The 11602-nt window shown below is 34.6% G+C and overlaps 1 protein-coding gene across 1 annotated transcript in view; it reads right to left on the minus strand.

Moving 5' to 3' along the window:
- Window positions 1-11294, minus strand: part of CSTF3 (cleavage stimulation factor subunit 3) — a 76846-nt gene extending 65552 nt beyond the window's left edge. Inside the window, exons 1-2 of the mRNA XM_017658482.3 lie at window positions 11192-11294; window positions 11024-11094 (exon numbers count right to left, since the gene is read on the minus strand). Coding sequence (XP_017513971.1) covers window positions 11024-11050 — 27 coding nt within the window. The 5' untranslated portion in view covers window positions 11051-11094; window positions 11192-11294. The remainder of the gene's footprint in view (window positions 1-11023; window positions 11095-11191) is intronic.
- Window positions 11295-11602: the final 308 nt, after the last annotated feature.

The raw sequence follows: 11602 nt of genomic DNA on the forward strand, positions 1-11602 counted from the left end.
TTCACCATTGATGATTACACATTTATGTAGAAAGAAAAACATTATTTAAAAGATTAATACAAATTTGTATCAAAAATTATGTATTACTAATACAAGAGCTTTGTAAGTAGCTGGCTTAAGAAACTAAAACTGGAAAGTTTAATAAAGGAGGACTACTGACTCCACCCACATATTAAAGCATAAAATGACTAGAGTAAAACAGTTGGGTAATGGTGACAAATCAACCACTGGATCATGATGGCTCAGACAGAAAACAATATATAGAAAAATAGCAAATAATAAAGGTGGCATTTCAAATCAGACTGGTGGATTAGTCAATGTATGGTGTTGGAGTAAATGTAGTCCTCTTAGAAAAACTGCAAAAAGTCAACTTTATAAAACAAAGTTACCCTTTCTACCCAAGTAAATTTCAGGTAAGTCAAAGATTTAAACATTAAAAACAAAAACATAAAGAACTAAAGGAAAACAGTGAAATATCTTTGCAAGGCAAAGGTTCTTCAGAAGCATTTAAAAGAATAAACTTTATTTATAAAATTTAAATTTGTGAATGAGAAAAGCATAATCAAAGTCAAAAGGCAAACTTTAAAAAAAATCTCCAACACATACAGAAAAGTACCAAAGTTATTAAAATAAAATCTAGTCAATAACGACCAGCCACTCAAAAAGACAGAGCAAAATATTCAAACAATCCATAGAAAAACAGCAACAATGAAGTTTAAATACTCTAAAGACAAACAAATGTGAACATTAAGACAGAAATCAAACATGTTTTATAACATTGCCCTGGCAAGGGTATGGAGAAACAGACATTCTATTGCTGTCAGGGGCAAGTATTAATAATCATCACAATTAGTATGTCTGACCCTGAGTTTCATGCCTGGCAACTTACCCTATTGCACATACGCAAAGATATATACTGAAGAATAGTCAGCTTTATTTTGTTGCATAAGACCAGAAATTATTTAAATAATCGTGTATAAAAGAACTAGCTATATTATGAAATTTGTAGTCACTAAAAAAACATGGCAGGGCAAGTCTTTAGATAGTTCTATATATACATGGAACAATCTCCATAGTAACTGGGTTTAAAAAAAAAGGGATGGTCTGGGGAGACACACACACACACACTCTAAACTGTATTCAGTTCTGCTGTTTGAATTTTTACTATTCACCTGAGAAGTATCTGCTCAGTGCCTGGTATGTGCCAAACATTTCTGAAGGGGCATTTGGAATACAACAAAATCAAGACTTCCTTTAAAAAGTTAACTTCTTGAAAAAAATTAAAAATATTTTTAAATAAACCAGGATCTTAGTTCATAAAATACAACTATAAAATGTTAATGATAAAATAAGTTTATCTAATACAGGAACTTTAAATCAGAAACTAAACAACTAATCTATACTTGAGTTGCTTTAGTTAATCAACACTATGTATTTCAAAGCAGTCTGATGCAAAGGCAAAAACAGTCAAGATCCACTTGATGAAAATTAACCTACCAAATAGATAATGTATACCATAATCTGTAAGAGAACAAAGAAAACTTGTAAGACAGTACCTAATATTTGATCATCAGAACCCAACCAACAAGGAGTATAAACATCTCCTTATTAATTAAAATAACCCATTCCTTTAGTGATTCTCTACCCTGGCAGCCCAGTATCACCTGGAGGAAAAGGGGATTTTAAAAGAGATACTCAAGACCCTTCTAGGTAAGAATTTTTGGGATGGGCCTAGACCATCACTATTTTTTCTTTTTTTTTAACTCTCCAGTTGGTTTTAACACACAGCCTCAGTTGAAAACCATGGCTCTCCTGGGGTTCCTAACCTTTTTTTTGGTGCCAGAGAACCTTTTTGCAGTCTAGTGAAGCCTATGGGCCTTTTCTCAGAAAGTTCTTAAATACACAATATAAACAATGAGGGATTTCAAAGAAAACCAATTATATTGAAATATAATTATTGAAATATTTTTAAACAAAGTTTATATAGTAAAAGATACTTAACAAATTAAGTAACAAGACCTAGTGGCAAGTCTAGTGATGTGTGCAACAATATCTGGATTTATGTCCCAGTTGCAGTTGTTGCTAACACTACTCCTATGGTTTCTTGTCTACATTCGAAACAAAAGGAAGGGTTCGATTTCAGTTAGAGATTAGTGAAAAAAACAAGTGTTAATTTTCTCATCCAAGTTCATGGAAGTCCTAAAATTCTCTCCATAAACACCAGAGGAAAGGACCTAGGAATCTATGTGTAGCATGCTGGAGATCAGAAGTAAAGAGTATTTGCTTAGCACCTGCTATGTCAGGCATTAATTGTCACTCTCTGTTAAGTAATTAATAACCCCATTTCCTAATAAGAAATAAAATTACATGAATCTGCCCCAAGTCCAGTTAGAATCTGGCAGAACCATGGCTAAAAAGCTCTTTTCAAAATCTGTTACATCCCTAAATTTTCCCCTGGACAAGAGCATAGTTAAATGTTCACAAAACAATCTACACACACAGATAATTCTCAATCAAGTGCACTATTCAACAATGGAAGCTAACCAAAATGGCCAACCATATACTCTGGCAGTTATGACATTTAATGCCCATAATAATGTCATTCATTATCAAAGCTATGAACCAGTTGGATAGTCAACAGTTTAACATTTCTGATTTCTGGCCTGGTTACCATATTGCTATAAGGCAAAGGAAAACTGAACACTGCTCTTGCATGAAAAAGGAAACTGGGCCTACATAGGAAATGGGAGTTGTGTTGTAATGCTGCCAGTTTAGAGGAACAGGTCACTTTAAGAAAACTTTTATGGGATGTTTCCAATGCCCATTTGTACTGGAGTGAGGTCAGAACTCTTGCTTAGTATAGTAAAAGAACAGCTGTCCCATACTTTTATGTCCCTAAAACATATTACTATCCCCAAAACATATTACTGTAAGAAACTATCAAAATCCAGTTTTTGCCTATGGAATAAACTCTAATCCCATTATCAATCTTTAGGCAATGTTAATTTGGAGTAGGATTAGATCCCCAAATCAAATAAGCAGAAAGGCGGGACTAGCTCTCAAAGCTTGCATATTACTAATGACACTAGCATGCCTTTAGGAACTTCTTTAATTTCAGTTTCAAAAATTAGCAAAATAACACAACTGTACAGAGAATAGAGATACACACCAATATACAGTATTAAGCTCAAAAAACTTTAAAAAATGTGAACTAAATGATACTCTTAAAAAGTGTAGAGAGAAAAGTTACTGAGAAACTATTGCTAACATCTGTTCTATGAATTGTTTTTCTAGTAGTACACTGCTAAAATATCAACTGATTTATTTTCTTATGAATAAAGGTACATGTCAATGACTAGAAGTATGGAGGTACAGTAAATCCATTATGTGTTCTTGATTTTTTACATTTTTAATAATGGCTCTATTGAGATATATATAATCACATAACATACAAATGATGCACGTAAAGCATATAATTCAGTGGTTTTTAGCAACCACCACAATACATTTTAAAACATTTTATCACTTCACAAAGAAACCCATATCCATTAATAGTCATTCTCACTTCCCACCCTATAGCCCTAAGCAATTACCAATCTGTCTCCATCAAAGTGCAGGTTATTTCATGTAAGTGACATACAGTAAGTGTTCTTTTGTTTCTGGCTTTCACTTTACAGGTTTTCAAGGTTCATGTTTTATCATGTATCAGTACTTTCCTTTCTATTGCCAAATATTCCATTGTTATGGATACTCTACATTTCGCTAATTCATCAGTTGATGAGCATTTGAATTGTTTCCAGTTTTTTGGTGGAATTCATTTGTGTTCTTTTATCTTAGTTCTATATCTAGTAGTTAAATTGCTATACGAGGTTATATGGTAATTGTTTTAACACTGAAGAACTGCGAGACTGGTTTTCCAAAGCAACTGAACCATTTTACACTTCCACCAGCAGCGCATGAGGGTTCCAATTTCTCCTCATCCTCACCAAAACTTGTTATGTGTATTTTTGATGATTGTAATAACCATCCTAGTGGATAATATCTCATTGTGATTTTGATCTACACTTTCCTGATGCATAATAACGTTCAGCATTTTTTTATGTTATTAGCCATTTGTATTATCTTTGAAGAAATGCCTATTCAGATTCTTTGCCCACTTTTGCTATCTTATTAATGAATTGCAAGTCTTATATAATAGATACAAAACCTGTATCAAGTATCTAATTTACACAATTTTTCTCCCCATTTGGTGGGTTGTCTTCATTTTACCACTGTTTGTTATGTGAAGCTAACTCAGAGAAACAGTACTTGTGACATTGGCATGACGCACCACACACTATTTCACTGTTCTCAAACTTTTTGTGAAAAATCGTTGTACTCTTAAAAACTGAAGAACCAGAGATTTTTTAAAAATGTGGGTTGAATCTGTCAATATTATCATGTTATAAATTAAAACAAAATCGTTTAAATTTAATTCCTTCTGAAATAAACTTCTCATCTTATTTTTAAATGTTTTCCAAAACATAAAACAAGTGAAAACAATGGCATTGTTTTGTATTTTTGTGGTTCTTTTAATGTCTCGCTAAACAGAAGACATTATTTGCTTCCACTTTCAAGCTACTGCAATACGTTGTTTTGGATGAAGTATTATGACTACAGAACTGCCATTGTGAAGTATAACATAACTAGTGTAGCTGGAAAGGGGAGAAACATTTTTAATAGCCTTTTCATATAACTGTGGGTATGACACAATTATAGAAATCTCTTTAGTTAAGCTTTGTTACAACTGCAAACCACTTTCTTTCTTATGGCAGCTTAACATACATTAGGGGGCTGTTAATTGGGGGAGGGAGGTGAAGTGACAAACACTATTATATTAATGATTGAAAGAATAAAATAACCTAGTTTCTTTCTCCCATTCCCACCAGGGAAATAAAGCTTGAAAAGGAAAAGAAAAAAGTAGTTATTTTTCTCCAAATAGCTGTCTATCTGTGGTAAATGGAAAGGGTGTTATTATGCTAGGAGTCATACTGAATTAAGTTAAAACAGAGATCAGTTGAAAGTTAATCCATGTGATAAATGTCAAAAGTAAGGAGGAGATAATAAGTTAAAGGATTTAAACCTATCTAAGACCTTGACCATGACCAATTGAACAAGTAGGTAAGTCTCAAAACTGACTTTGTAATGAGTATTTTCTACGATTACCAGTAATGGCTGATTAAATATAATAGGAGAGGAAACATCAGTAAAATACTGTCAAAAGCCCAGTCATCTTCAAATAATCTGCAATTTTTTTCTCCACTTACTTTATCAAAAATCTATCAAAAACAACTTTTAAGGTCCAGGTTATCTTCAACCCCTAAGTGGTTTTTAAGCTTGTTTATGTAACAATCCCTTGTGGTACTTGTTTGCAATGAAGATTCTCAGGCTCTTATAGAATCTGTTACACCATGTCTGAAATTGGGGTGTAGGCACCACTCTTTTATAAAGCACCTAAAATGATTATGATGCAAGGGACCACAGACACCATTTTAAGAAACTATCTAATCTTTGTTCTGTAAATCTGCTTTTTCCAAATGTTGTGTTTCCTTAAAAATAAAGTGGCACCAGACCTAAATTTTGTGTGTGTGTGTACAAGCATTAAGAAAACTGCATATACTATACTACATATTTGAAGTCTTAAGTCTGTTTTGGTAGTTAACTTTTTTCAAAATAAAATTAAGACTAGGGTAACACTCTGCAAGACCATCTCCAAGTAATAACTGAGCGAATTCATATGCCTGAAGAATAAAGCATTTTATGTGAAGGTGACATTAGGATTGGATGCCAGCTTAGTCCTGTGTTCCTTTACCAGTGCAGAAGAGTCTACCAGATTTTTTTGGTGAATGAATTGGAATACGTATCCTGCATATAATCCAATCAACCCTTCCAAAAACTAAAAATCTACAACTGAAAAATTTTTAAAATAGACTAAAGGTTATTGGTCCAAATAATTACACTTATCACATTTGCTTATTAATTTATTCATGCCCTATGAAAAAACAAAACTTAGTTTTTTAGAATTGATAAATGTAGTTTTTAGATCAAGCATAGCCAAGATATTAATTAACTATATAAACTCTGTGAAACATCAGAAAAACCTCAATTAGGGAATAGTTTTGCCTTTCTGGTTTTATTATTTACTGTTTTATAATAAACTATCCACTGATCAAAAAATAAACATTTGCTCAACTCAAAACCCTTTTATTATCAATTCTAACACCATTACCACTGTTTAGCAAAACAAAACAGAAAGACTTAAATTTCTAGCCAGATCTTGGTAAAGAGAGAGATTTACAGAAAATGGCAGAAGAGCTTAAAACTATAAACTTATAGGAAGTTTCCACTTAATAGGTAAACAGCTGAGTACAGATTTTGCCACTATGGAATGTCTATCTAGGATGAGAAGTCCTGTTTTCCCTTGAAACACCTATATTCCTAATTCTGAAGGAACACAAGGTCACCTAACACAATCTTTGGTGTACCTCTAAGGAAAACCAGTGTTTCTGCAAACATAGATCAATCTGTCTCAGGAACAATTATTGCCAAATAGAGTATTCTATATATTTTTCCAGTTATTTTCAAGAAATATTGACAATGATGAACAAATCAAATTTGCCTCCCCCAAACTGTTATACTAAGTATCATGTAAAATAAGAGAGGGAAAAGTAGTTAACCCTATTACAGAAAGATTTTGTTAAGAATAGATATGAAAATAACTGGGCCCAAAGAACATATCACCTAACATACATACTTAGCCCTCTCCCTCCCTCTTCCTAACCCCTCACACATCATCCACTTTGGCTTTAAATTGGTCCTGCTGTTCTCTTTACAGCTAGTGAGTACTAACGGTTACCCAACAAAATAAACCAGGTTTCAGGTTTCAACACTATAGATGTTTCAACTTTCCCTCATCAGTAAGATATAACAGAACACATTTTTCACATTTTGTGTATCTTCCAAAACTTATTTTCCACCAAAAGCAAAATATTTCTGGACCTGAATCCCCCTCTTTGTTAAGAACTATTGGCAATTAATTTGTGCTTATCCAATTTTTCCAAAGGATACTCTGACCTTCCTAATTCTATGAAAGACTATAAATTGTTTAAAAAGTGGAGTAACATTTATAAAGGCTAAGACTGCAAAACAGAATTTTAAGGACTTAAAAGTTCATATCAATTGACTTGGCTAACACATTTCTCACCATCCTTAAAAAAAAAAAAACTTTAGAAACCACCCACTCTTTTAGGTCCAAAATATTTTACTTTGTATTATTTATGCTGTGTCTCTCTAAGATTAGGTTCCTTGAGAATCGATAACTTATTAGCATAGCCAAGATGCAAAATTAATCCATTCATTTACTGAACACCTTTAAATATCAAAACAGTATTTCATTTTTACCATGCAATGATGAATAAGTAAGGCAGCCCTTTCAACTCAGCTCAAACCCAATGAAGGAACCCTACACAACAGCCTACCTACTAAACGCTGTAGGGGTAGTGCACAAGGAAAAATGGAGTTAAAGAATGAGGTCAAAAGTTGAACCAAGCAGTAAAAAAAAAAGATGTGCAAGATAAAAATATAACCATATTTCTGCAAAGGAACCAGATGTTTTCATTGTGGGGAAAAATTTACACACATACAGTTTTGTCACCATTAAACTGGCAAAGACAATAAACCTGGAATTTCAGAATAGCCAACACTGCAAAGTAATTTAAATAGCTCCCTAGATGCAAAATGGAATTTCCTTCAAGAGTTAAAAAAAAAAACACAATAAACCTCAGCAGGGATTTTGCTTGTCTACAATCATTTCCCTCTTTCAGAGGGCACAAATCTAGTCAGTACCAAAAAAGAAATGACCATACATATTTTTGAGTAACAAATTTAAGATATTACTGGGTTTATAGGTAGTCACAGGGAAGGCAGTACAGCACAGTGAAGACAAGTAATGACTTCATAGCATCTTACAACACTAATAGACAGTGCCTGCAATGGGAGTGGGGTGGGGGACTTGATAATATGGGTCAATGTTGAAACCACAATGTTGCTCATGTGAAACCTTCATAACATTGTATATCAATGATACCTTAATTTAAAAAATGAGTTACAGTTGGGGAAAAAAGCTATTACGGGGTTTATTCAACAAACTTTTTTTTTTAGCTTAAAGACTTAAAAGAAACTGTACCTCATATTTTGTAGGATTCTCTGTCCATCCCATCCCTTGGCAACTTTTCAAAGCAAATCTATGATTCAGAGTGGTTTTAATATTTTTTCCTATCATTCTTCAGCTTTGTTTAGTTTTTGTCCATCATTTCAAGTCACTCTCTTTTCCCTTAAATGTTCAATGCTACTACTGTCTTACACATCAAGCTAGTTGACTCATATTTTTAATAATTTCATTACCATTTCAGTTAAAGTTGGATAATATCTGGGATTTGCTTCAAAGTAATGGGTGGAGAGAAAATGAAAATATGGGGAAAACAAGATTAGCAACAAGTTGAAGCTCTATGATAGAAATATCATACATTCTATTTTTTTCTGCATATTTGAAATCTATCACTTTAAAAAGTTGAAAGATTATATGAAGATGACTCTTGTTTGCAATCAAATGTCAAAAACTGTCCTTCAGGTTGATGGATATGAAGATACAGGAGCCACCATAAAGGTGGGGACAAGTTAGTTGATCATACAAAAGAAAAATGGCTATAGCTGACTGTAACACATTAAACCATGAATCCAGTGACACTCAATCTTAAAAAGGAGAAAGGAAAAAAAGGAAATTTCTCTTAAAGAAAAATATGAGCCAGCAAGTTGAGAAAGAATAACAGATTAAAAAAACCCAAACTACCATGTGTCACCTCCAATGTAATAACTATATAAACGATTATCAATTGATGATAAATAACTAGGTAAAAAGGTTACTGAGGAATGCAATATCAGCCCACAGATTACTAACTGCAAAGGGGAAAAATTTTTCACAACGAAGACGTCCAAGCCAAGCAAATAAACAAACTTAACAATCACTAAAACAACTTTGCATGAAGTGTCTTTTGATGCAATGTTATAAAGTATTCTGTATGAAAATAGTTAACCCTACATTATCAAAGCTCTTGAGTTTAGACCTAACCATAAAGTTTTCAGAAACACCGCAGATAAAGAGACAAGTTAAATGACACCACACACAAAAAAATCAAGTAAACTTAGGAAATGGCAAGTCCTACTTGAAAACTGTCCTGAATTCCTCAGACAGACAATATCCTAGGAGAAAAAATATGGGGTCTATTCAACCAAATGATGCAATGAAAACCCAGATTAGATTCTGGCTTAAAAAAAAAAAAAAAACAAATTTACGAATCACATCTTGGGACAACTGGGGAAATTTGTAGACATACTAGATTTTAGAAATGGTATGGTTTACTATTAGTTTTCATAGGTAGGAAAATGGTATGATGGTTATATAACAGCATTAATGCCCTTTATATAAGGGAATGCTGAAATATGTTTCTACTTACTGTGAAATAATGTGTATGAGAGATAAAATAAATATGGCAAAATATTTAACAATTGTTGATTCCACGTAAAGAATCTTATTCTTGGTATTCACTGAACTTTGCTCTGTTTTAAACTTTGTACATTAAAACTTATGGGTAACTTCTTTTCTGTGTATTTCCACCACCACCTCTATTTAAAACACCACAGTTCTAGAATATTTACGGTCATAGCAACATTTCAGCCTTTACAATTTTAGATAAATTTAAGAATTAACAAGGAACTCCGGAAACTTTCAATGAAACCTTAGTACATTACCCCTCCTCGGCTTTAAGATGACCAACTATAAGGCCAGAAAAAGGATATACATAAACAGATTCGATATAATTTTAGACTTTGAGTTCTTGGGCATACTAACGGCATGTGAAACACCGCTAAGATTTCACGTCTGAACCAGCTGACAAACAAACACAAAATTCTGATTAGTCCAAGTGCCCCGAAATAATGAAATTTAGTCACCTAGACTTTTCAATAGGAATGCTCGTTTTCCCTCATCTCTGTTAATCTCCAAAAACAGCCTCCACTTTGTAAACTGGGGACTTTGAAAACGAAAACCTAAGTATTTCGTTGCTATGGCAATGGGAAATTTCAGGAAATTGAGACTCTGCACGATAGCCAACCTCCGTTTTAAAAACTATTTACCCGAACATACCAGGACTTAAATAGAAAATAAAATTGAATGACGTCTTTCACAGAATATCAGTTCCCGCTCCCAAACTAAAAAGTAAATACTATCCTACAAAATTCTGAGCAAAAGTAACGTTTAAAGGTCTGAATTTAAAAATATTTAATGTCACATGTCCAATACTACAACATATGCTTTTATTTAGTGACCAAAACAGGCTTTCGATTTAGCAAATCCTGCAATATTTGTGTCGCTGAAAAACGAAAATGAAATGTGGATAAGATAAGAAGGAAGCGGGAAAAAGTCACAAAATTCCCAAACTCTACTCATAGCATACTGCTTTCTTCATTCGCTCTAGCGACAGTCCTCCAGATTAGTTTCATCTCAAATTATTTCTCAAACTAGTAACCTATTTTCTGGGTACCGTACATATAGGAAAGGGAGCGGGGGAAACAATTTTTTTTCCGTAAACAGCAAGCACACGTTATAATTCCTAACCACCCTAATATCAAAATGGTATCAAAGGAAGGTTTCCCATTGGAATAAACCCCCTGAACCTAAAGGGGACAAAGAAGCTACCACTACTGTCTAAATCAAGTACTAGTTCTTAATAACGCCTAAAACGGAGAAGCCAAAAAATAATTTTAAGTTTCAGATCTTGCTCCCCAACCTGTCCCTATTCTCCTGTACCCGAACCCCTGGGCTCATTAAGCGCAATTTATTTCTCAAGTGAACATAGCCAAGTATTCGGACGAACAGAGACAAGGAGAAAAGCGGTCGCCACGAGGCCCCACCACTCTCCTTCCTCACCTGCTCCGTGGCTCCGTCTCCTGACATGGCCTCAGCTGATTGGAACGTGCGAACTGGCCCGCGATGCAAAGCTAGAAGAGAAAAACTAAACTAAAAACCACCCCAAACCAGTAAAGTTGCCCCCTGCCCAGCAGAGCCAGACCACCAACTCAAATCGCCACCGCCTACTCAGCTATGAATTAAAATGGCTGCGCCCTGCCGGTGAGGAGGGAGGTGTGACTTCTACATTAACTTCCGGGGCAGCGGGTGGGGCCAAGAGCCGGGTACCCAGCTGTACAGAAGCCGACGGATCGCAGAGGCTGGCCCAAAGCCTGTGCTGACGTCACGGTCCTGGGCTGGAGGGCTGGAAGGCTGTTGCTGAGCTGGCTGCCAACCGACTGGGAGGCGGGAAACTGTTTTGCCTAGGGGCTCGCGCGCATTTTAGAATTTAATTATCAAGCGGTGGAGCCCGGTTCGTCACCGTTGAAGCCTGAGTGTTAAATCAGTTCAATTCAGGCGCACTGGCCATTTTAGGGCGGCTAAGTGTTGAATGCTTCCTACATTTTGGAGATAAGGAATCCATCGAGGTTTTAAGGGGTA

This window comes from Manis javanica, chromosome 11 (genome assembly GCF_040802235.1).
Source record: "Manis javanica isolate MJ-LG chromosome 11, MJ_LKY, whole genome shotgun sequence".
NCBI classification, from domain to species: Eukaryota; Metazoa; Chordata; class Mammalia; order Pholidota; family Manidae; genus Manis; species Manis javanica.